At 37.3% G+C, this 27,009-nt stretch overlaps 1 protein-coding gene across 10 annotated transcripts in view; it reads right to left on the bottom strand.

The window, feature by feature from the left end:
* Positions 1-793: 793 nt before the first annotated feature.
* Positions 794-27,009, bottom strand: part of CCDC14 (coiled-coil domain containing 14) — a 52,194-nt gene continuing 25,978 nt past the window's right edge. For 7 of the 10 annotated variants that reach the window (XM_025990195.2, XM_072725282.1, XM_072725267.1 and 4 more), the window contains 4 exons: positions 19,488-19,570; positions 8,584-8,802; positions 8,376-8,508; positions 794-2,503 (listed from right to left, as the gene is read on the bottom strand). In XM_025990195.2, the coding sequence (XP_025845980.2) occupies positions 1,570-2,503; positions 8,376-8,508; positions 8,584-8,802; positions 19,488-19,570 (1,369 nt within the window). In that variant the 3' untranslated portion in view covers positions 794-1,569. The remainder of the gene's footprint in view (positions 2,504-8,375; positions 8,509-8,583; positions 8,803-19,487; positions 19,571-27,009) is intronic. The other 3 variants (XM_072725276.1, XM_072725273.1, XM_072725272.1) reach the window with 1 other exon arrangement.

Here is a 27,009-nt window from a genome sequence, read left to right on the forward strand (position 1 = left end):
TAAAATCTTAAAAAAAAAAAAAAGAAATCTCTATCTGTAAAATCTGAACATGTCAAAGAGATTGTATCTGGGTCCTTCAGAAGTTGTAGCACCAACACTTAAGAAAAGGTCCTGGTGCCAACAGAACACTTTAATGCTAAAGCCTGCCCAAGAACCATGCATAAAGACACCGGCAGGTGATTACGAAGTTTAGTGATCGCATAACCCTCAGTCTCCTAGCAGCCTGAATATGCTGCTTACATGGACGAGGTGAGACTGAGTAGTTAAGAAGTACTAGTACAGAGAAACAGAGACTAATTTAGTTTATATTATTTATAATATAAAGGATGTTCTCAGCTAAAGGGCTGAAAAGGAATTACATTGGGAAAGGGAGAATTATAACCAGTCCAAGATTTACAACTCCTTGTGGCATTTCAATGGCTCAGGTAGCTAAGCATCTCCCTTTGGCTCAGGTCAGGATCTCAGGGTCCTGGGATTGTGCCCAGCATCAGGCTCCTTGTTGGCTGGAGAATCTGCTTCTCTCTCTCCCCCACCTGCCCCCCTGCTCATGTACATGCTCTCTCAAACTAATAAATAAAAATCTTTTTTTCTTTTAAGATTTTATTTATTCATGAGAGACATACAGAGACAGGCAGAGACACAGGCAGAGGGAGAAGCAGGCTCCATGCAGGGAGCCCCATGCGGGACTTGATCACCAGACCCGGGATCATCCCTGAGCAGAAGGAAGATGCTCAACCACTGAGCTATCCAGGCTTCCCAAATAAATAAAAACCTTAAAAAAAAAAAACAAAGAAAAGATTTAAAAACTCCTTTATGTTCAAATATAATAAGGACAAAAAACAAACATCTCTCATTTATTTAAAAAAAAAAATCAAACTTCCCAAGTTAAGACTTATCTATTAGCATTTCTTTATCAGTCTATTTTTTTAAAGGTCTTAAACATCCATTCAGGATAAAAATAAATAAAAATGCCAAGGTTTTCAGAAACCATTTGCTAATTCAGGATGTTATTTGCATTTTCTTGGACCAATCAATGTTTTTTAAGAGATGGACATACTGGCATTTTTCTTCTTACAAGAAATATTTATATCTCACCAACAACACTAGCCTGCAGCATACAGCACCCCATATAAAAACACAATGTCATTAAAAAACAAACAAGAATCCGGAAAGAGAAAAGAAATTCTAAACTTGAATATGATAAATTGTACCCAGAGACTCCCTTTTCACTATCCTTTAGGACAACCAGAGAATCCTTCTGACCTGGACCCTCAGCCCAGCAGGGTAAATAAAGACCTCTAAGGGTAAAGTTCTAAAATAAAATATTACAATACTTTCCCATTTATCGACAACTTTCTTCTCTTAACAAATGTCAATTTCTTAAGACAGTTTGTACGTATAAGCTCCAGACTGCCAGTATAGTCCAATAATAAATTTATTATTCATACGATTATCATACATAATTAGTATAATATAAAATATCATTTCTCTAAAGAAATTGAAAATATACATTCAATGTAGCCATGTTCTATTCTTAAAGAGAAGCACTCAATCGTTTTTCTTCCGAGTTCATTTCTCCAGAAGACCAGTCCTTAAGGACTTCTGGAGTCTAGCAATATTGGCATCCAGTGCTGCAAGGCCATTGCGGAAGTCTTGTTCATCACGAGAAGTGAATGTTGAAAAAGAAGAGATGCTCCAGTCAGACATTAAGTCAGAATTTAAAAAGCTACCATCAGAGACAAAACTACTTCTCACTTGAAAGCTGCTGCTCTGACAAGTGGAGGGGTCATGACCCACAGCCAGTTCTGGTGGCTCCTCAGGGGCAGCAGGGATCTTGCAGATGGCTTCTTTTATTTTCTTGAGGAGCTGCTTGTCTTTCATATCGGCTGTTCTGGGAAGTTTCTCAGGTGCATCTTCTGCTTCCTTTTTGGAAGAGGAACCAACTCTAGATGCACACGATTTATTTTCTTTCTCAGAGACACATCCACTGTTGCCGACCAGCTGTGGTGAAGCCACAGTGATCTGTGGCTGAGGGGATAATCTCTTAGATAGCGGTGATTTCTTTTTAGATGTGCTTCTAGCAAATGGAATGTAAATTGTATTATCCAGATTACACCCATCATCTATTAGAGTTGTAATTTCGCTGTCCTCCACCAAATCCTGTTTTGAAAGGGTAGGAATGATCCCAGGGGCTGATGCTTCCTCCATGCTCTTTGTATTACTCTGTTGAGGGCCTTTGGAGGGCAAAGCATTTTCATAAGGTCTATCTGGCTCTATGTTCTCCTCAGTGTTAACTGCAGAGAGCAGCTCTGAATGTGTAAAATTGTGATCTGTTTCTAACTTACTTAGGTAGCTCATTATGGAAGTATGAGCTGGGATTGGGTCATGTTGAGGTTGTTTTTCATAAATGTTCAGAAGTGCTTTGGTAAGATTCCCAGACTTGCAGCGAGCACTGTCCATGCTAAGATCTGAGAGAAGCCTTGCCATACTGCTCTGTAAAGTTCTGTTAAGAAGAATTTAGTACACCAATTATTCTTTTTTTTATCTGTTTCTTTCATTTATTTATTTATACCTCATCTTTAAAAGAATTTGAAGCAAGCGCCTGGCCTGGTTTATAACACTGAAAAAAGCAACTAAAAGCACAAAATCATAGACTGCACTCTGGAATGAGTAAATTGCAATAACAATTAAGAGATCTTGGTCTGTATCAAATCTAGTACTATGATATTTAAAAATACAGGTTCAGAAATTTCTTTCTCTTAAGGTATGAAATACTTTGTTCTTAAGCAACATTGCAAAAATGGTGTGGATTCTGTTAGTAATTAAATTCTTTCTATTTAAGTATACATGCAAAGGACACTGGGACACAATACTGAGAAAAAAGGACAGTTAGAGATAATTACCTGGTATAATTAGGTATGAGCAACAACTAGGTACCAAGAGAAGTGTGATATTAGAAAAAACACTCAGGATTTGAAGTCTGAAATGGAATAAAATCCTATCACTAGCTGTGATCTTGGGCAAGTCATTCAACCTTTCTGAATCTCCAGTTCCTCAATTGCAAAATGAAGACTTTTGGAATTACAATGAACATTAAATAAGATAAAATAATAAAATGTGAGGGCCAAGTGTTCAGCACCACTTCAGGCTATAGAGGTGTTCGTTTGATGGCAGCTTTTATTATTAGTCCTATTAGAGCCATTTTATACCAAGCTTTTGGTCCTTTTGAATTGAATCATGTATAGATTCTAACATATCATATATAAAAAAAGAAATATGTCAATTAAAAAAAAATACAAAGGACATCAAAGAGTAATTTTAAAAGATTACAAGTAGCTAGTAGGGATGTTTTAAAAAGTTCACCTTCTAACCAGAGAAATTCCAATTTTTAAAATGATGTTTTTCTTTTTTGGCCTATCAAATTACCATGGTAAAATAAGAATAATGCCTACTGTCAGAGAAGCTTGAAGAGGCAGGTCCTCTTCAAGCGTAGCAGGAGCATACGCTAGCATAACCCTTCTGGAGAGCAAACTGGCAAAACATCAGAAGTCCCAAATATCTGTATGGCCCACTGATTTGCACTTCTAGGAATTTATTCTACATATATGCGCCAAGAGGCAGTACCCAAATATATACTTATAAATATATAATTTATAATAGAAAATAGATGGATTTAGTATTTCTATCTTTAAACACAGTAGAATGATTTAGGTAAATTATGCTTTGTTGCACTACAGCCATTTATGGTTGTGTTGTAAGGAATATTTCCTGATGGAGAAATGTTCATTATTTAAGATTAAACTTAAAAGAGCAGTCCGTAAGTAACAAAGATACATTGCTATTTTTGTAGAAACAGTCATGCATATCCAAACAAAATACCACAAGGAAATCTTTATACTACAGCACTGATTTACCTCTGGATATAAAATGAGTGATTTTTTTTCCTACAGAAGGAAAAACTAATTTTTTTCCAACCTGGCTTATGCTGTCATCTTAAACCTATTTTGAGTTCTGATTGCTCTCCAAATGGCAATGTCTCCTACCACTTTTTCTCATACTTCTCTTAAGAAGCTAATGAGCTATTATTAAAAGACAAAAAATATATACTATGAACATACCTTTTTAAAAACGCTGTAATGAATAATCACCCACTTATTAATTCCAGCAGACTACATACTGGAATTTTCATTTTTTTTAATTTTTTTTTTTTTTTTTTTTTGTGATAGTCACAGAGAGAGAGAGAGAGAGAGGCAGAGACATAGGCAGAGGGAGAAGCAGGCTCCATGCACCGGGAGCCCGATGTGGGATTTGATCCCGGGTCTCCAGGATCGCGCCCTGGGCCAAAGGCAGGCACCAAACCACTGCGCCACCCAGGGATCCCTGGAATTTTCATTTTTATTTGTTTTTAGAAAAGCAATACTTATGTTAAGGTTTCTTTCCAGACTTAAATAAACATGTTATCTTTGCTGTGAACAAAATCAGTGATGAAGAAAGGAAGAAAGGGACAATGACATTAACATGTTTCATCTCTAGAAATTAATAGTAATCCCTAAACTTCTGATTTAAACAAAACATGAATCATTGTCTCTGAAGCTAAAAGAAAAATCTCTGTAAGAAATGACAATATGTTAAAATTATAAAGAAGCAATATGAATACCTCAATAGCTATGAAGTGGATACATTTCTGTTTCTGTTATATGGGATATACCTAAACACACTGATTTTTTAATGCTTAGAAAGCTGACATATCTTTATAATAAGAAATTTAAGGTTCTTTCTCAGTTACTTATAAAAGTATACTAACTTAAATAAGTATCAGCACTTATAAGAGTGTTTTTGAAGCTATTAGAATACCACATATTCACTGAAAACATGCATTTTCCTCACATTTTAATGGTTTTATAACGTGTGTTATAGTGAAATTTTGAAAAAGTGATAAGGGTGTATTTCAAAGTTACTGAAGGTTAGAAAAGGAAGAGAGAGATGGCTTAGGGTATTTGTTTAGAATAAATACATGCACCTTCTAGTCCCATTATTTCTCCCCAACTGTCTGAGAAAGGCATTCAGAAATTTTGTGAAATCTTTAAGAGATTATTTAAAACACATACAAAAAACACACATCTGCCTTACTGAGTGTGTGACTACAGGGAAGAAGGAGGAGGCCAGCTGAAGATTTAGCTATACTGGCAGGGGCTGCTGCTTTACCCTTTGTCAAAAGTAAAAGTGGTCACAGAAGCCCAGCTCTAGTATTGGAGTTATTCCTAATTAACTAAACTGCACAGGATATCACCAAACATACCATAAATCACCAGCATGGGTGAATTTAGATGCAATTAAGCTCAAATATGAACTTTTTGTCTTGACAAAAACAAAATTCGCCGTCTGTGGGTATGCTTAGATTTTGAAGCTGTTACTGAATCTTCAGAAAACATAGGGGTAGTACTAAGTACTGTGCTAAGCTTGCCCACTATGTTTCTATAATCATTTATAGAGACTATTTAATCTAATGGGTGACCTAGTAGTCATGACATAGGATTTATGCCCAGCATAAAAAGCAAAGGTCCTTGATAACAATGGAGAAAAAACTGACAGGAAACTCTTGAGAGTCTTAAGGAAAGCAAAACATTTACATTTAATATTTTAGACATAGTCTTTCCTAAAAGCAGATAATATACAAGAAGTAAAGACCTTTTTCATCTCCTATGCTTATATGTTAAGGTGAATGTTAAGAAAAGGCTCTAGTTGCAAGTGAATCATTCTCATTCCAAAAAAAAAAAAAACACTACAAAAGGCAGATTGTGATTTTCAAAGAATGAGCAGGTACAAAGGTAGAACAATCTTTTAAAAACATGTCCTTTTCTGTCAGAGAGAAGCTGTGATTTCCAAAACAGGAAGCAAGGTTAAAGAGAGAATCTAAAATCTTGGCTCCGGTGCCAGCCTGGGCACTGACTGGCCGTGAAAGTCAAGCGAAGACCCTTCATTTCCTTGGGCTTCATTGATGCTAATTTCTATAATAATTATACTATTACTTGCTATGAAAACTGTCCTTACATTTTTAGTATCAATTTTCTTCACAAATGCACATGTTAAATAGTATTTAGTGAGTTTATTCTTAAAAAAGCATGTATCTTTGTATATCCATCATCAAGCTAAAAGCTAAAAGCTTGATGATATGGATATTCATAAATAAACTAAGATTACATATTTTTGTATTTAACACATATATATTTAGAACATGATATATAATAAATGTTTATTGAATAAATGAATAAACAAATGAATCCATCCATTCATCTTTACATCTCTCAGGCAAAAAAAAAAAAAAATGCTAAGGTTCACTTAGACTAAATTACACATGGAGTTGTTACCAGGAATAAGCTATTTTAGTGAAGGACATGCCATGTGCAAGAGTGAGAGAAAACCTGACTAGGATTAAGAGGTGTGCGTTCTAGTCCCAGATCCATTATTAACTTTAATATTTAACTTGCCTGGTCTCATTTTCCCCATCTATGAATATGCAGATATTAAAATCTTTCCATCACAGACGAGGACAAATAAAATAGATATGGGAGAGAAGATTTGGGGGGAAAAATATCAAAGTACATTGTAAATAAAATATAACATCAGCTTCTTATTTCATGCTCATCAAGGAGCTAGGTTTAGTGGTATGAAGCAAAGACTGAAAAGAAAAGCAAATTCTCAGGCAACTAGATCCTCTGCTTCAATTCCTGCTAGAGGCTAAGCGCCATGCCCCTTATACTGAGATGCTCCCAGGGACACCTACACAACTGCTCATGGAACCTGACCATGCTGACTTGCTGTCCTACTTTTCTTTTCCACATGGACTCTATACCACATGTATTTTTTTAAGTTTATTGAAATATAATTTATATACTATAAAATTCACCCTTTTAAAGTATATAATTGAGTTGTCTTTAGTATATTCAGAGAGTTATATAATCATTACCTCTATCCAACTTTAGAACATTTTCATTACCCTAGAAGGAAACTCTATTCCCATTAGCACTCACTCCCCCCTTCTCTTCTTCTCCCAGCCCCTGGTAACCACTAATCTATTTTTTGTTTCCATGGGGTTGCCTATTCTGAACATTTTATATTAAGTGGAATCATACAATATGTGGTCTTTTGTGACTGGTTTCTTTTACCATAAATACTCGATAATAGCAGAGTTTTCATCCCAAAATTACTCCTCAAAAAAAGAGGAGATACTTTTCTTTGGCAACTTTATAAAGGCTTTCATAAGGAGGGGCATTCTCTCACTTTACATTCTCTCACAAGAATGGTATAAGCCAACATTTTAGAAACTCTGACTAGAGCCTAATTAATTATAGCACAACATGGATATACAAGTGTCTTTTGCTCTTCCCCATTGTTCAATAAAAGTTTGAATGAAATATTAGTGTGAGAAAAATGCAGTATTTATATATTAACATAGCTTATATAGAATCATTTCAAATGTTTGCAAAACCAAATTAGTAAATTAAGTATTATATACATACATATGTATCATTATTTCATCTATTTCCCTAAAATTTCATAATTTAAAACAGACCTTCTCATTTGAAATATAAAGGAGATTGTTTTATATTCAAAATTGTTTTATATTTGGAATGATGAACTTGCAGGATCATGTAAATGCAGGGCCACATCTGATGATATGCAGGCCTAAAATCGCTGACTTCCCCTCTGGGATTTAAATAAGTAGTTGGTCCAATTCTTAACAAATGTTTCAAGAGAAAACTGAACTCTGAAAGTAAATATCATATAAAAATTGAGTGGTGTGATTTTATTTATTTGAGAAAAGACATGTTAGGGAAGCAAGGGCTCTTAGGGATTACTGCCAACTCCCTCACTTTCGTGATGAAATCACTGGGACTCAAAGAGGCTAAGTGACTTTCCTAGGATCATCTGGCATGAAGGCATCTGTGATCAGGGCCTCACGGGAATGATTTCTTAGTGTTCCTATCAACCCTAATCATGCCCCATTTTACAGCTGAGGTTTAGAGAGGGTAAATAACTTGCTTAAAGTCACACAGCTAGTACATGCTAGAGCTGGGATTTTCAGGTCTCTCTGGCTTCAGAGCCAGAGGGCTCCTCTCCATTTGCTAAGTTAGTCTTCAGCTTACTTTTAAAAAGCTGAAGCTCCTTACAAGCACCCTTTTCCAGGAATCACATGGCTTAAAAAGCACTGAGCCAGGCTTGCATTTCTAAACCTAATTAGAGCAGAAGAAAACACCATTAGAAATTACTGACAAAATAAGAGGAAAGAGGGAAAAAGAGCAAGTCTAAAATGATTTTTGAAGTCTATAAATAATCTGACAAGAGGCATGTTATTCAAATGAAGTCAACATTACCTGGTTAATTCTCTCAGGCGAGTTACTTCAGCATCACGCTGACGTAATGTTATTCCCAATATTTGATTTTCCTTTTCAGCAGCTTCTAACTTAAACTGGGAGCTTTTCAAATTGACTAAGGCTTCCTCCAATTCTGAAACCACAAGAAAGTTTCAGTTTCCTCATCCTTTCTAAAAAATGTGACCATAAGTACAGTTCAAATACATACCAATTTTTATTCTTGTTGTCTCAATGTCAAATTGCTGTTTATTTTCAAGTAAAGTTTGATCTTTCTCTTTAAACATACCAGCAAATTTTTTGTTTTCATCTTTCTGATTTTCAATCACTTTTAAAAGTTCCTCATTTTTATTCTGTAGTAATTCCTGGCTCTTCAGTGACTCCTGTAATTGGTTTTGCAGGGACTTGTTCAATGACTGAAGGGAAAACACTGCAAGACAAAGCAGATCAAATAATTGTTGCCCAAATTTAAAAAGCACAAAGTTGGAAAAGATCTGTATTTGAAAAAGATCTGGAATTTATTGATTTTGCTTTACCATTATATATTTGAGCAGTTCTAGGTAAATACTAAATATATTTTTAAAATTTGATGCATTAGTCATATCTTTCTTCCTCAGTTGATATCTGGGGCATTAAATTTTTTTTTTTACCCTTATTAATGAAAGAATAATTCATGCACAAGGTAAAAAAAATTCAAACGTCATGACATACCAAGTGATTCTCAATGAAGAATCTTCCAGCCCACCCTACCTCCACTCTCCTCCCAAAGGCAATCACTATTATTAACTTTGAGATCTTTCTGGAAAAATACATGTGCATATAACATATTTATTTAAAGAGATGAATCATACTGTACCCATTGTTTCTAATCATGTCCTTCCCCCCCCCCCATTAGATCAATATGTATCAGCACAGAGATCTATCACATTCTCTTTAATGGCTATAAAAGTATACAGCACAGAGCAGCCCCTGTGGCGCAGCGGTTTAGCGCCGCCTGCAGCCCAGGGCGTGATCCTGGAGACCCTGGATCGAGTCCCACATCAGGCTCTCTGTATGATGCCTGCTTCTCCCTCTGCCTGTGTCTCTGCCCCCCACCCTCTCTGTCTCTATGAATAAATAAATAAAAAGTCTTAAAAAAAAAAAAGGATCCCTTTTAAAAAAAGTATACAGCACATTCATTTAACAAATGCAGCCTCGAGTGAAATCTTACTAAGTGTGAGGCAGGGTATTAGAATCTGGTCATAAAGTGGTGAAGAGCAGACATGGTCTCTGCTCTCAAAGAGCTGATAACAAACAAGTTATTATTAATAGCAATACATGCTCTCAAGGGAACAATAAGGTAAATGAGCAGAGACCAGAAAGAGATTAGCTATGTAGAATGGCAACCACCATCTCCCCATGTCCCATTTTGGCCTCTATTCCCCACCCCCTACTGTTTATTCATAGGGGAATCAGAGTGACTTTTTTCTTTTTCTTTTTTTTTTTTTTCAGAGTGACTTTTTTCAAAATTACTTCGGTGAAGATGACACTTTTACAAAGTATGTGTTCCGTATTTTTCTTACTGCTTTGTAAGAACTATTTATGTATTAAGAAAATTAAGCCTCTGTCATATCCTGTATTATGAAAAGTTTCCCCCATTTTGTTGATGCATTTTAAATGTGTTTACAATTTTGCTGTGCAGAAAATGAAAAAAAATTCTGAGGACAAATTTTATTATGTCTTCCTTTGTGGCATCTGAGTTTTGTCAGGCTTAGGAAAAGATCCCAAGAATAAATAACAAAGAAACAAATAGGTCTCATCTTTTCCTAAGGTACTATTATTTTTTTCTATTACTATTATTTTTTTCTACTATTTTCAACTCTACGATTCATAAGCACAATTTGACAATATCTGTCAAAATTCCAACTGTATATATCCTTTGACTCAATAATTCTACAGCTAGGGATCCCTGGGTGGCTCAGCGGTTTAGTGCCTGCCATTGGTTCAGGGCATGATCCTGGAGTCCCGGGATCGAGTCCCGCATCAGGCTCCCTGCATGGAGCCTGCTTCTCCCTCTGCCTGTGTCTCTGTTCCCCTCTTTCTCTCTCTCTGTGTCTCTCATGAATAAATAAATAAAATCTTTTAAAAAAATAATAATTCTACAGCTATAATCTACAAAATGCTCACACACATGCACAAAGACATGCATAATATTTTTACTACAGCACTGTTTGCACTAGGGAAAATACCTACATAGAAAACTTCAAATACATTATGATGGAATCACAGAAGCATAATATCCAAATAATTCCTAAACAGAAAGAAAAATATCCATTACAGATTTTACTGGGGGGAGGAGGAAAGCTAAGATGGTGGCATAGTAGGACCACCCTAGGCTTGCCTTGTCCCTTGAACACAGCTGGATAACTATCAAATCATTCTGAACACCCAAGAAATTGATCTAAGGACTGATAAACTGTACAACCAGAGGGAGAGAAGAGGCCACATCAAGGAAGGTAGGAAGTGCAGACAAGAGGTTTGGGGGAGAAACAGGTTGCTGCAGAGGGGAGGGAGCCTTGGTCGCAGAGAAAACTGAGAAAGACTAGAGCGCACAGGGGTTTGTGCAAGGAGAATACTTCTCCAAAGCCATTGGCTGGGAAAATGAGAAGGGGTTGACTTTCATGAATTTTTTACAACCAGTTTTTTAAACTTCTTTAAGCCCAGAGGTCCCTGGGTTTGGCTGGGATAGAGATCTGAGGGTGTCGCCCTACTCCTGGAGTAAAGGAAGGCAAGTAACCCAGGGCAGAAAATATGATCTGAGGACCCCCAAAGGGGCATAAGGAGCGACTGTTCCTACTTCTTGAAGCACATCTGTGAGAGGTGGTTGCCTCTCCATGGACAAAAGACCCAGTGGGCTCCCTTTCCCTCCCCACCCCTCAGCAAAGGCAGAGACACCTGCTGAGGGCGGCTAACCAGGACATTGCCTGTTTGACCAGCTTGCTCCAAATCCACACCCCCTGTCCTCTGGCATGACTACCTTTCTGGGTCAAACCTGCATCAGTCCCAGTGCAGAAAAGCCTCCTCCAGAAGACCAATGCAGGTCTTTACCACACCAGGCCCCCAAAGTTTGGAGTTTTACAAGTCAGCAGGCTTGGCTGGAATAGAGCCCAAAGTGCACTACACTGCTCCAGTAGGCAAGTAACCCAGACATGGACACCATGAAAACAGCAATCTGAAAAACGCATAGGATGCACAAGGGGAGATTATCCACTCTTCTGAGAGGGCCCCCTTAGAGCAGCAAGCACAGACTCCCCTCTCTGGGGACAAAGGGAGTGGCTGGTGCCATTTCCCTCTCCCACCCTTTAGCATAAACCAATTCATCACCAACACCGGCTGCCTAACCTGCTTACACTAAGTCCTGCTGTGTATTCTGCTGGTACTGCTTTTCTCGGGCAAGTCTGTTTAAGGACCAGCACAGCAGGTCCCTTCCCAGAAGACCAGCACAAACCCTGGCACACACCATGTCTACCAACCATAGAGTTCTAGTGGAAGTAGCATCAAGTCTCATTTAACAAGCAAACCAGAGATACCTACTTAAAACTTGCCATGCTCTGGCCAAGGTTCAAACACTGCCCACAGCAGGTAAGGAGAACCTCTGCAGACAAATGACCTGAGGGACAGAGCAACCAAAACACAGTGGCAGAGTGCACACAGCACACACCAGAGACACTCCCTGAAGCACCAGGCCCTGGACTAGACACTATGTGACCTCTTCCTCAGAGAGCCATTCCTCTCAGGACAGCTTTTCTAACACAAGAAGATAGAGACCTAGACAAAATGCCACAATGGAGGAATTCATCCCAAAAGAAAAAAAAACAAGAAAAGATCATGGTCAGAGATTGAATCAAAACAGATAAAAAGAAAAAGAAACAAATATGTGCCTAATGGAAAATTAAAAAACAATAATCACAGGGATACTTGCTGGACTTGAGAAAAGAATGGAAGACTTCAGGGAGGCCCTTACCACAGATATAAGAGTTAAAACGCCATCTGGCAGAAATGAAAAATGTAGTATCTGAGATGTGAAACCATCTGGACCACAGGTATGGAAGAAGCAGAGAAACAAATAAGTAATACAGAAGATACAATTATGAAAAAAATAATGAAGCTGAACAAAAAAGGGGAAGAAAAATGATGGATCACAAGAGTAGACTTAGGGAACTCACTGACTCCATTAAATGTTAAAAACATTTGTATTATAGCAGTCCCAGAAGAAGAGAGAAAAAGGGGAAGAAGGTTTATTTAAGGAAATAAAAGCTGAAAATTTCCCTGATCTGGGGAAGGAAACAGACATCTAGGAGGCAGAGAGAACTCTCATCAAAATCAACAAAAGCAGAGCCACACAAACACATATTGTAGTTAAATTACAAAATACAGTGATAGGAAAAATTCTAAAAGCAGCAAGACAAAACAAGTCCTTAACTTACAAGGGAAGACCCATAAGGCTAGCTACAGATCTCTCCACGGAAACTTGGCAGGCCAAAAGAGAGTGGCATGATATATCCAACATACTGAATGGGAAAAATCTGCAGCCAACAACACTCTATCCAGCAAAGCTGTCATTCAGAGTAGAAGGAGAGATAAAGAGCTTCCCAGACAAACAAAAACTAAAGGAGTTCGTGAACACAAAACCAGCCCTGCAAGAAATATTAAAGGGGACTCTTTGAGTGGGAAAGAAAGACCAAAAGTGACAAAGGCTAGAAAGGAACAGAGAAAATCTCTAGAAACAATAACAAAACAAGTAATAAAATGGCACTAAGCACATATCTACCAATAATTACTCTGAATGTAAAGGGACTAAACGCTTCAATCAAAAGACATAAGGTGTCAAAATGGACTAAAAAAAATAAGAGATTCATTTTGGATCTCAAGACACCTGCAGATTGAAAGTGAGGGGATGGAGGGGGGCACCTGGGTGGCTCAGGAGATTGTCAGACTCTTGGTTTGACTCAGGTCATGATCTCATGGATAGTGGGGTCAAGCCCTATTTGTGGCTCTGCACTCAGTGGGGAGTCTACTTAAAGATTCTCTCCCTCTGCCCCTCCTCCCACTTGCACACACTCTCTAAGGTAAATGAATAAATCTTTTAAAAAAAGAAAGAGGGGTATCTGGGTGGCTCAGTGGTTGAGTGCCTTTGGCTCAGGTCGTGATCCCGGAGTTCCGGGATCAAGTCCCACATCAGGCTCCTTCCAGGGAGCCTGCTTCTCCCTCTGCCTATGTTTCTGCCTCTAATAAATAAATAAGTGAAATCTCTAAAAAAAAAAAAAAAAAAAGGAAGGAAGGAAGGAAGAAAGTGAGGGGATGGAGAAATATCTATCATGCAACTGGATGTCAAAAGAAAGCCAGAGAGTAGCAATATTTATATGGACAAGCTAGACTTTTCTTTTTAATGTTTTATTTTTTTTAAGATTTCATTTATTTATTTGAGAGAGATCATGAGCAGGGGGAGGGGCAGAAGGAGAGGGAGAAGCAAATTCCCTGCTGAGTGTGGAGCCAGACATGGAGCTCAATCTCAGGACCCTAAGATCATGACCTGAGGCAAAGGCAGACACTTAACCAACTGAGCCACCCAGAAGCCCCCAAACTAAACTTTAAACCAAAGTTATGTACTGTATCATAGTAAAGGAGACTATTCAACAAGAAGATACAATAATTGTATTTACAATTTATGACCCCAACTTGGGAACACCCAAATGTATAAAATAATTAATAACAAACATAAAAGAACTCGTTGATAATACAATAACTTTACTTTACTTTAACACCCCACTTACATCATGGACAGCTCATCCAAGCGGAAAATCAACAAGGAAACAACGGCTTTCAATGACACACTGGGCTAGATGGACTTAACAGATATATTCAGAACATTTCATCCCAAAGCAGTAGAATACACATTCTTTTGAAGTGCACATGGGACATTTTCCAGAATAGATCACACACTAGGTCACATATAGACCTCAACAAGGAGAAAAAGATTGAGATCATACCATGCATATTTTTTTTACCACAACAGCTATGAAATTTGAAGTCAACCAAAAGAAAACATTTGGAAAGACCACAAACACATGGAGGTTAAACAACATGTTACTAAAGAATGAATGGGTCAACTAGGAAATTGAAGAAGACATTTAAAAAATACGTGAAAACAAATGAAAATGAAAACACAATGGTCCAAAACTCTGGGATGTAGCAAAAGCAGTCCTAAGAGGGAAGTATTTAATAACACAGGCCTTCCTCAAGAATCACAAAAAATCTCAAATAAATAATTTAATCTTACACCTAAAGGAGCTAGAAAAAGAAGAACAAATAAAGTCTAAAGCCAGCAGAAGGGAAATAATAAAGATTAATGTAAAAGTAAGAGATATAAAAGCTAAAAAAACAGAACAGATCAATGAAACCAAGAGGTGGTTATCTGAAAAAATTAATGAAATTGACAAACCTCTAGCCAGACTTATCAAAAAGAAAAGAGAAAGGACCAAAATATAATCACAAAAGAGAGAGGAGAAATAACAAGCAACACCACAGAAATATAAGCAATTATAAGAGAATATTATGAAAATTATACGCCAACAAATTGTTATTTTTTTAAAGATCTTATTTATTCATGACAGATACAGAGAGAGAAAGAAGCAGAGGCACAGGCAGAGGGAGAAGCAGGCTCCATGCAGGGAGCCCGATGTGGGACTCAATCCCGGGACTCCAGGATCACGCCCTGAGCCGACAGCAGACCCTTAACCACTGAACCACCCAGGCATCCGAACAACAAATTCGACAATCTGAAAGGAATGGATAAATTCCTAGAAACACATAAACTACCAAAACTGAAACAGGAAGAAATAGAAAACTGGAGCAGACCAATAATCAGCAAAGAAACTGAATCAGTAATAAAAAAATACCCCAACAAACAAAAGTCCAGGGCCAGAAGGCTTCACAGGGGAATTCTATCAAATATTTAAAGAAGAGTTAATACCTACTTTTCTTAAACTATTCCAAAAAATAGAAATGGAAGGAAAACCTCCAAATTCATTCTATGAGGCCAGCATTACCCTGATTCCAAAACCAGTCACAGACTCCACCAAGAAAGAGAACTACAGGCCAATATTCCTGATGCACATGAATGCAAAAATTCTCAACAAAGAGCAAATTATATCACATAGTACAGTAAAAGAATCATTTACCATGTTCAGGTGGGATTTATATCTGGGCTGCAAGGGTAGTCAAAATTCAGAATTAATCAATGTGATACACCACAACAGAAAGCCTTTCTAAACAAAAGAAAGGCTAAGAACCATATGATCCTCTCAATAGATGCAGGAAAAGCATGTGACAAACTACAACATCCATTCATGATAAAGTAGGTTTAGACGAAACATACCTCAACATAATAAATGCCATATATGAAAATCCCACAGCAAAGATAATCCTCACTGGGGAAAAACCAAGAGCTTTTCCTCTGTGGTCAGGAACAAGACAGGGACATCCACTCTCACCACTGTTATTTAACATAGTATTGGAAGTCCTAGCCTCAGCAATTAGACAATACAAAGAAATAAAAGTCATCCAAGTTGGCAAGGAAGAAGTCAAACTTTCACTGTTTACAGATGACATGATACTGTATATAGAAAACCCCAAAGACTCCACCAAAAAATTGCTAGAACTGATACACAAATTCAGTAAAGTCACAGGATACAAAATCAATGTATAGAGGGATGCCTGGGTGCCTCAGTGGTTGAGCGTCTGCCTTTTAGCTCAGGGAATGATCCTGGAGTCCTGGGATTGACCCCCACACCGGGTCCCTGTGGGGAGTCTGCTTCTCCCTCTGCCTATGTCTCTGCCCCTCTCTGTCTCTCGTGAATAAATAAATAAAATCTTTAAAAAGAAAAAAAAAGAACAGAAAATGCAGAAATGAACCCACAACTATATGGTCAACTAGTCTTCAACAAAGCAGAAAAGAATATGCAACAGAAAAAAAGATGGTCTCTTCAATAAATGTATTGGGAAAACTGGATGGCAACATGCAAAGAATGAAACTGGACCACTTTCTTACACCATACACAAAATAAGTTCAAAATGGATGAAAGATCTAAATATGAGACAGGAAGCCATCAAAATCCTAGAGGAGAACATGGGCAGCAACCTCTTTTACATTGGCTGTAGCAACTTCTTACTAGTTAGGTCTTCTAAGGCAAGGAAAACAAAAGCAAAAATAAACCATTGAGATCTCATCAAGATAAAAAGCTTCTGTACAGCAAAGGAAACAATCAACAAAACTAAAAGGCAACTTTGGAATGGGAGAAGATATTTAAAAATGACATATCTGATAAAGGGTAAGTATCCAAAATAAAGAACGTACCAAACTGAACACACCAAAAACAAATAATCCAGTTTAAAAATGGGTAGAAGACATGAATAGACACTTTTCCAAAGAAGATATACAAATGCTAACAGACACTGAAAAGATGCTCATCACTCATCATCAGGGAAGTACAACTGAAAACCACAATAGGGCAGCCCGGGTGGCTCAGTGGTTCAGCGCCGCCTTCAGCCCAAGGCCTGATCCTGGAGACCCGGGATCGAGTCCCGCGTGGCACTCCCTGCCTGGAGCCTGCTTCTCCCTCTGCCTGTGTCTCTGCCTCTCTCTCTCCCTCTCTGTGTGTCTGTCATGAATAAATAAATAAAATCTAAAACAACAACAACAAAAGAAAACCACAATAAAATATATCCTCACACCTTTCAGAATGGCTAAAACTAACAACACAGGAAACAACAGGTGTTGGTGAGGATATGGAGAAAGGGGAACCCTTTACAGTGTTGGTGGGAATGCAAACTGGTACAGTCACTGTAGAAGACAATATGGAGATTCCTCAAAAAGCTAAAAATAGAATTGCCCTACAACCCAAAAGATACAAAAATACAGATTCGAAGGGATATAGACACCCCAATGTTATAGCAGCATTATCAACAGTCAAATTACGGAAAGAGTCCAAATGTCCATCAACTGATGAATGGGTAAAGAAGATGTGGTGTGTGTGTGTGTGTGCGTATATATAAAATGGAATATACTCAGCCATCAAAAAAATGAAATCTTGCCATTTGCAATGAGGTAAATGGAACTACAGAGTGTTATGCTAAATGAAATAAGTCAGGGAAAGATAAATACCATGATTCCTCTCATATGTGGAATTTAAGAAACAAAACCGATGAACATAGGGGGGGGAAAGAGATAAACCATAAAACAGACTCTTAATAAAAGGGAACAAACAGGGATGCCTGGGTGGCTCAGCAGTTAAGCGTCTACCTTCGGCTCAGGGAGTCATCCTGGAGTCCTGGGATCGAGTCCCACATCGGGCTCCCTGCATGGAGCCTGCCTTTCCTCCCTCTGTCTTGTCTCTGCCTCTCTCTGTGTCTCTTGTGAATAAATAAATAAAAATCTTTTATAAATAAATACATACATTCAATTAAAAAAATAAAATGGAACAAACAGGGAATTGTAGGAGCAAAGGTGAATAGGGGAACAGGTTAAATGGGTGGTAAATATTAATGAGGGGACTTGTGGTAAGCCGTGGGTGTTGTATGCAAGTGAAAAACACTAAATTCTATACCGGAAACTAATATCACACTGCATGTTAATTAACTGGATTTAAATTAAAACTTGAAAAAGAAAAAAAAGAAAAATGCCTCTACATGTTGAGTAAATCACAAGTTTCTGAAAAACATGTGCAGTATAATCTCATTTTTTTTAAGATTTTATTTATCTATTCATGAGAGACAGAGAGAGAGAGAGAGAGAGAGAGGCAGAGACATAGGCAGAGGGAAAAGCAGGCTCCATGCGGAGAGCCTGATGTGGGACTCGATCCTGGGACTGTGATCACACCCTGAGCTGAAGGCAAGATGCTCAACCACTAAGCCACTCAGGCGTCCCTGTAATCTCATTTTTAAAAAAGAAAAAATACACATATAGTTTTTTAGTGCCAGGCACACAGTAAGAACTCAGTATTTGTGAAACAGATTAATTCTATATGTGCAGGGGACATGTGAAAGGAAATATAGCCTTTAAAAAAACAGGGCTGTATTATTGGGATGTAATAGCACAGATCTTTTAAAAAAATTTTTAATTTAAATTTAATTAATATAAAGTATATTATTAATTTCAGGTGTAGAATTTAGTGACTCTTCAGACAAGATTGGGCACATTCAGGGTGGTATGGCCATAGACTTTAGGGACTCTTCAGTTGCATATGCCCTCTTTTTTTTTTTAAGATTTTATTTATTTATTCATGAGAGAAACACACACACACACACACACACACACAGAGAGAGAGAGAGAGAGAGAGAGAGAAAGAGAGAGAAAGAAAGAGAGAGAGGCAGAGACACAGGCAGAGGGAGACACAGGCAGAGGGAGAAGCAGGCTCCATGCAGGGAGCCTGACATGGGACTCGATCCCGGGTCGCTAGGATCACGCCCTGGGCCGAAGGCACCTCTGAGCCACCCACGCATCCCCCTGCATATGCCCTCCTTAATGGCCATCACCCAGTTACCCCAGCCTCTCCAGTGACCCTCAGTTTGTTTCCTAGGGTTAAGAGTCTCTCTTATGGTTTGCCTCCCTCTGTTTTTATCTTTATTTTTCCTTCCCTTCCCCTGTGTTCATCTGCTTTGTTTCTTAAATTCCACATATGAGTGGAATCATACGGGATTACCTTTCTCTGACTGACTCATTCTGCTTAGCACAGTACCCTCTAGGTCCATCCATGTCATTTCAAATGGCAAGATTTCATTCTTTTTGATGGCTGAGGAATATTCCATTGTATGTATATACCACGTCTTCTTTATCCATTCATCAGCCAATGGACATTTGGATTCTTTCCATATTATGGCTATTGTGGAGATTGCTAATAGCATAGATCTTTTATTTTTGTTTCTGTGCTATTTTAATTTTTAGCACGTATTACTCCTATTTTTTCAAATATAAATTAAAAGAATTTTTGAAACAAAGTAATTAAGAAAGCTCAATTCTTTATCAGTATTTCTAGAACAAAGAATTTACTATCAGTTCTTTGAAGTTCTTTTACCTACATTCAAGGTTGCATTCCAGAGCACCAGATGCCTTTTGAGTTTTTTCTTGTTCTCTAAGTTGCCGGTTCAAAATTCTCAATTGCCTAAAGGAAATAATAAAGAAACATGAATCTATGAATCCCAAACTCATTTAACAGTGTACATCTAACAGGCTATTAAAAAAGACAACAGCTCCCCTCTGGTAACCATCAGTTTGTTCTCTAAAATTAATGGTCTTAGTTTGTTGTTCTTTTTTTTCCCTTTGCTTGTCTGTTTTGTTTCTTAAATTCCACATATGAGTGAGAGCATATGGTATTGTCTGGCTGGCTTATTTCACTCAGGTGTGCGGGAGGGGGGCGGTTTGAGGGGAGAAGGTGATAGGTATCAAAGAGAATGTTTATCATGATGAAAAAAGGATTAAAAAAATAAAAAATGAGGACAATGTAAAAGATGCAATCCACAAGGACTGCAGAAATCCATCTCATCCCCAAAACAAAAGACAAAAACCAAATAAACAAAACAAACAAAACCACATTACTGTCATTCATAGGGCCTGACCTAATTTTTTAAAAAATAAATTTATTTTTTATTGGCGTTCAATTTGCCAACATACAGAATAACACCCAGTGCTCATCCCATCAAATGCTCATCACCCAGTCACCCCCACCCCCCGCCCTCCTCCCCTTCCACCACCCCCAGTTCATTTCCCAGGGTTAGAAGTCTGCATGGGATCCCTGGGTGGCACAGCGGTTTGGCGCCTGCCTTTGGCCCAGGGCGTGATCCTGGAGACCTGGGATCAAATCCCACATTGGGCTCCCGGTGCATGGAGACTGCTTCTCCCTCTGCCTATGTCTCTGCCTCTCTCTCTCTCTCTCTCTCTCTCTCTCTCTGTGACTATCATAAATGAATTTAAAAAAAAAAAGTTTCATTCCTTAAAAAAAAAAAAAAAAGGAGTCTTCATGTTCTGTCTCTTGTCTCCCTTTCTGATATTTCCTATTTCTTCTCCCTTCCCTTCTATTCCCTTTCACTATTATTTATATTCCCCAAATGAATGAGAACATACAATGTTTGTCCTTCTCCTATTGACTCATTTCACTCAGCATTATACCCTCCAGTTCCATCCACGTTGAAGCAAATGGTGGGTATTTGTCATTTCTAATGGCTGAGTAATATTCCATTGTATACATAGACCACATCTTCTTATCCATCATCTCTCGATGGACACCAAGGCTCCTTCCACAGTTTGGCTATTGTGGCCATTGCTGCTAGAAACATCGGGGTGCAGGTGTCCCAACGTTTCATTGCATCTGTATCTTTGGGGTAAATCCCCAACAGTGCAATTGCTGGGTCATAGGGCAGGTCTATTTTTAACTCTTTGAGGAACCTCCACACAGTTTCCAGAGTGGCTGCACCAGTTCACATTCCCACCAACAGTGCAGGAGGGTTCCCTTTTCTCCGCATCCTCTCCAACATTTGTGGTTTCCTGCCTTGTTAATGTTCCCCATTCTCACTGGTGTGAGGTGGGATCTCATTGTGGTTTTGATTTGTACTTCCCTGATGGCCAGTGATGCAGAGCATTTTCTCATGTGCGTGTTGGCCATGTCTATGTCTTCCTCTGTGAGATTTCTGTTCATGTCTTTTGCCCATTTCATGATTGGATTGTTTGTTTCTTTGGTGTTGAGTTTAGTAAGTTCTTTATAGATCTTGGAAACTAGCCCTTTATCTGATACGTCATTTGCAAATATCTTCTCCCATTCTGTAGGTTGTCTTTGAGTTTTGTTGACTGTATCCTTTGCTGTGCAAAAGCTTCTTATCTTGATGAAGTCCCAATAGTTCATTTTTGCTTTTGTTTCTTTTGCCTTCGTGGATGTATCTTGCAAGAAGTTACTGTGGCCGAGTTCAAAAAGGGTGTTGCCTGTGTTCTCCTCAACTGCACCCAAAAGCATAAGATACCTAGGAATAAACCTAACTAAAGAGGAAAAGGATCTATACCCTAAAAACCATAGAACACTTCTGAAAGAAATTGAGGAAGACACAAAGAGATGGAAAAATATTCCATGCTCATGGATTGGAAGAATTAATATTGTGAAAATGTCAATGTTACCCAGGGCAATGTACACGTTTAATGCAATCCCTATCAAAATACCACAGACTTTCTTCAGAGAGTTAGAACAAATTATTTTAAGATTTGTGTGGAATCAGAAAAGACCCCGAATAGCCAGGGGAATTTTAAAAAAGAAAACCATAGCTGGGGGCATCACAATGCCAGATTTCAGGTTGTACTACAAAGCTGTGGTCATCAAGACAGTGTGGTACTGGCACAAAAACAGACACATAGATCAATGGAACAGAATAGAGAATTCAGAAGTGGACCCTCAACTTTATGGTCAACTAATATTCGACAAAGGAGGAAAGACTATCCACTGGAAGAAAGACAGTCTCTTCAATAAATGGTGCTGGGAAAATTGGACATACACATGCAGAAGAATGAAACTAGACCACTCTCTTTCACCATACACAAAGATAAACTCAAAATGGATGAAAGATCTAAATCTGAGATAATTTTTAAAAAACTATCTGGGACAGCATAAATTTTCCTCTCACAAGAAAAAAGATGACTTCTCTTATTTTTCCTCTTTCCTTTTTTGTTCTCTTTTTTAAGATTTTTATTTATTTATTCATGAGATACAGAGAGAGGGGGGCAGAGACACAGGAGGAGAGAAAAGCAGGCTCCATGCCAGGAGCCAGACGCGGGACTCGATCCCGGGACTCCAGGATCACGCCCTGGGCTGAAGGCAGGCCCTAAACCGCTGAGCCACCCAGGGATCCCCTCTTTTTTTGTTCTCTTAATGATTTCCTTGTCTTTTTTTTTCCAATCTCCTTCCATTTCCTATCACCTCTTGCTGTTTTCTTCTTCTGTCTTCCTTCTCTGTATTTTCATTACTGTACAAATGACCTACTTTTAAAAAGAAATGTCACAACTATGAACTAGAATACCTACAGGGACTGACTGCTATCAGACATGCTCCTGCTTGGTTTGTCACACAGTGAAAAAATTGGGAAATGTAAATCTATGCTTCTAATAATTTCTTTATGAGATGGAAAAGTTAATGGCCTTATTTTATTTTATTTTTTAAAGATTTTATTTATTTATTCATGACAGACACAGAGAGAGAGAGGCAGAAACACAGGTAGAGGGAGAAGCAAGCTTCCTGCAAGGAACCCAATGTGGGACTCGGGCCCGGATCCTGGGATCACGCCCTGTGCTAAAGGCAGATGCTCACCCGCTGAGCCACCCAGGCATCCCAATGGCCTTATTTTAGAAAAGTGAATGCTAGTGACCAGCCACTTTGTTCTGCAATGAACTTCACAATTTGTGGCCACTTACAAATGAGAACATACCAAAGAAACTACAAAAATGTTTACTTCTAAGAAGTTAATGCTGAAAAAAAGTTGTCTCTATTATCTTTCCAAAATTACCTAAAAATATTCTGCATTATTTGTTATTGAATCCAAAATGATGGCAGCCTACCTCACATCATTTAATGTACTAATTCCATATATATTAAGGAGATATACATAAAATAGACAAAAAAACAAGACCAACTATAAGTTTTAGGTGGAAATCTATGATTCCTAAGCAAGACTCAAAATCTACCAACCATCAAGGAAAAGAGTAAAAGACACATATATAAGAGGAAAAAAAAAATCCATAACACTTCAAGAGCTCCTGCAAATCAGTAAGAAAAGGCAATAAAAATGTAATTCACAAAAAAAAAAAAATGTAATTCACAGAAGAAATAGAAATGGCCTATAAGCATACAAAAAAGTGCTCAGCTTTACTAATATGAAGAAATGCAAAGTTAAAACAGGAGATATTTTATGGCTGCAGGATTGACCAAAATAAAAGGAAATAACATTATTTTTTGGTGAGGCAGATGAATTATCTCATTCCATTTGAACAGCTATTTGACAGTATCTAACAAAATATAAAATGTTCTTATCTTTGACAAAATAATTCTAACTCTAAGTTATCTAGACTCAGAAATATAATTGATCTTTGAACAACAGGGGTTTGAATGGTGCAGGTCCACTTATACACAGATACTTGAAAAATACGCACAGTACTATAAATGTAGTTTCTCTTCCTTACGATTTTGTTAATATTTTTTCTCTGGTTTACTTCATTGCAAGAATACTGTATATAATACAAATAATGTGCAAAATATATGTTAATTAATAATAACATCCAACGCTATTGATAAGGCTTCCAGTTAATAGGTTATTAGTAGTTACGTTTTGAGGGAGTCAAAAGTTACACACAGATTTCTGACTTTGTAGGGTGTAAGGACCTCTAAATCTTGCATTGCTCAAGGGTCAACTCTAGCTGTACATGTGCAAAAGCATCTACAATCTTCAGATATAGATACAAAGATGGTCACAAAGCAATATTAATAGTAAAAAGTAAGGAACAACCTACAATGCTGCATCAATTGTGGTATATCCGTAAGAAATACTAATACACAAGTAGTTTTTAAAAAGATATATCTACATGTACTGAGAAGGAAATATCTTCAAGACTCACTGAGAAGTGGAAAAAAGGAAGCTACAGAACAACAGTATAATAAAATCTCATGTTTGTTTTAAAACAATTCTGCTTTTCTGAAAAGTTCTCTCTTTAAAATAGTGATCTAGAAAAGGCAGAGTAGACTGATAATCGAGAGCTCTAGGTGGAATGCTTCTTTTGGTATTTTCTAGGAGAGCAGAAAGTAATGAGGTCCTCTTACATACCCAGTGCGTGAGGGAAGCTTTGCTTGACAATCTTCTTGTACTTATGTCCCTGATCAGATTCTTCTCTTCTCTTCCCCTATGTGGGCAAACTAAACTTTCATCCCTCACTGTAAGCCTCTCATTCCTATCTCCTCCTCTCAGTAGGCTACTTTCCTATTTTCACTAAAAATAACATGGCTTGGGGACAAACTGTTACCCTGCTGCCCCAGGGTGGATAGATTCATCCATTTCTATATACTAATCCTCACTTCTTTCTTCTAATCTTAGAGAAAGGGAGCCTCATCAACTTTCTGGATCCCATCTTCTCCTCTACTGTAAAGGACCCTGCTCCTATTCACACTTCTTTTATTGTCTCCACCTGCAGCTTCTCCCTCTTTACTTGTTTCATGTGCCTAAGCTGAGAAGCATAATAAAAGTGCTTCCATATTTAGGAAAATACTCTCTTCAACCCAACTGTACCATTAGCTACTCTCCTTCCTTCTCATTCCCAACTTGCAGGGCTAGGCTTTTAAAACATGACTGTCCTATTAAAAAATGATAACATGATTAAAAAAGATAACAAAAGATAATATTTTATTTATTTATTTATTTTTTTTAAAGATAATATTTTAGAAATGGATAGTTACGCTTTTAACAAATATTATGTATTATATTTTCATGTACTTGATTTAAACAAAGGAAAAGAACTGCTGACATTTAGGCAAATATTTCTTTTTTTGGTTTACTCATTGTTTTTAAATATGGTTTTACTGAAATGAAACATATATAATAAACTGCATGTAAAGTATATAATTTGATAAGTTTTAACATATGATGTGGTGAAACCATTGCCACAATTAAGATATTCATCACGTCCCCAAATTTCCACATGCTCCATTTTCATAACAGCTCCTTTGCAACCAACCACTGATTTATAGATTAGTTTGCATTTTCTGGAATTTTATACTATATACTTATACAGTATACAATTATCTTATAAATGGTATCATACAATATATACTTTAACCTGCCGTCTTTCACTCAATATAGTGATTTTGAGATTCATCCATGCCCTTGCATGCATCAATAGATCCTTCCTTTCCGCTGTTGAGCGGTATCCTATTATAGGAACATACCACTATTTGTTTTCCCAATCACCTGCTAACAGACATTTGGGTTGTTTCCTATGAACATTCACAAGAAGGTTTTTGTGTGGACATATGCTTTTACTTCTCTCAGTACATACCTAGGAGTGAAGTGACTGGATTATATGGTTTATGTTTCACTTCTAAGAAACTATCAAACTATTTTCCCCAAGCAGCTGTACCATTTTTTATAGTCCCACCAGTAAATTATGCAAGTGCCAGTTCTTCCACACCCTCACTAACATCTTGTGTGGTCCTAAATTTTAACCATTCTAATGGGTATGTCGTGTTATTTCGTCATGGTTTTAGTCTGTACTTCCCTAATGATTAACAATGATGAACGGATTTTCATAGGCTTATTTGATACCCATCTATATCTTATCTGATGTAGAGTCTTTTAAAATATTTTGCCTGTTTTCTGAGTCGTAATAGTTCTTTATACAGTCTGTATGTACAAGTCCTTTATCAAATATATGTATTGCAACTATTTTCTCTGTTGCCTCATTTTTAGTAATAGTGTCTTTTGAAGAGCCAATTTTAAATTTTGGTGAAGCCCAACTTAACCAATATTTTCTACCTACATTTTTTGTTATACTTAGGAAATCTTTCCCCACCTAGGATTTCTAAGATTTTTTTTTCTTATGTTTTCTTTAAAAGTTCTGTATATTTAACTTATATATAGTAAGATTTGTGATTCAAATTCATCTATGTTGTGAGGTAAAGGTTTAAGTGGTTGTCCTTTCCTTTTGCCCCCTTTTTTGTATATGACTCTCCAATTGTTCCAGCACTATTTATGGAAAAGATTATTCTTTCCCCATTGAATTTCCCTGGCATCTTTGTCAAAAATAGGTTACTTTTATTTTATTATTATTATTTTTTAAAGATTTCATTTGAGAGAGAGAAAGCACTAGTGGGGTTGGGGGGAGAGGGAAAGGGAGAAGCAGGCTCCCTCCTGAGCAGGGAGCCAGACCCCGGACCCTGAGATCATGACCCAAGCTGAGGCAGATGCTTAACCAAATGAGCCACCCAGGTGCCCCTAAAAAATCAGTAACCTTTATATGTGAGTTTATTTCTGGACTCTATTCTGTTTCAATTATATATCTGCCTATCTTTACACCAATGCCACACTGTCTTGATTACTATAACTTTATGTCTTAAAATAGGATAGTACCAATTTTGTTCTTCTTTCCCAAAGTTGTTTTGGTTCAGTTATTTTAGATTTTTTGAATTTCCATATAAATTTTAGAATCATCTTTCCAAAAGAAAGATGGAGTTTTCACCAGAATTATATAGAATCAATAGATCAATTTGAGGAGAACTAACATCTTAACAATAATAAATCTTATAATCTATGCATCCAATTTATCTCTCACTTATATAGGTTTTTAATTTCTCTCAGCAATGTTTTATAGTTTTCAGTATACAGGTCTTACACATTTTATATCAAATTTGTCACTAAACTGATATTTTTTGATGTTACTATTAATAGTATTGTTTTTAAATTTCACTTCAAACTGTTCATTGTCAGTACATAGAAATATAATTGCCTTTTGTATATTGATCTCATATCGTATAACTTTGCTAAGCTCACTTATTAATTCTAGTTGCTTTTTTGTAGATTCTGTAGG

This window comes from Vulpes vulpes, chromosome 1, assembly GCF_048418805.1.
Source record: "Vulpes vulpes isolate BD-2025 chromosome 1, VulVul3, whole genome shotgun sequence".
Classification (NCBI taxonomy): domain Eukaryota; kingdom Metazoa; phylum Chordata; class Mammalia; order Carnivora; family Canidae; genus Vulpes; species Vulpes vulpes.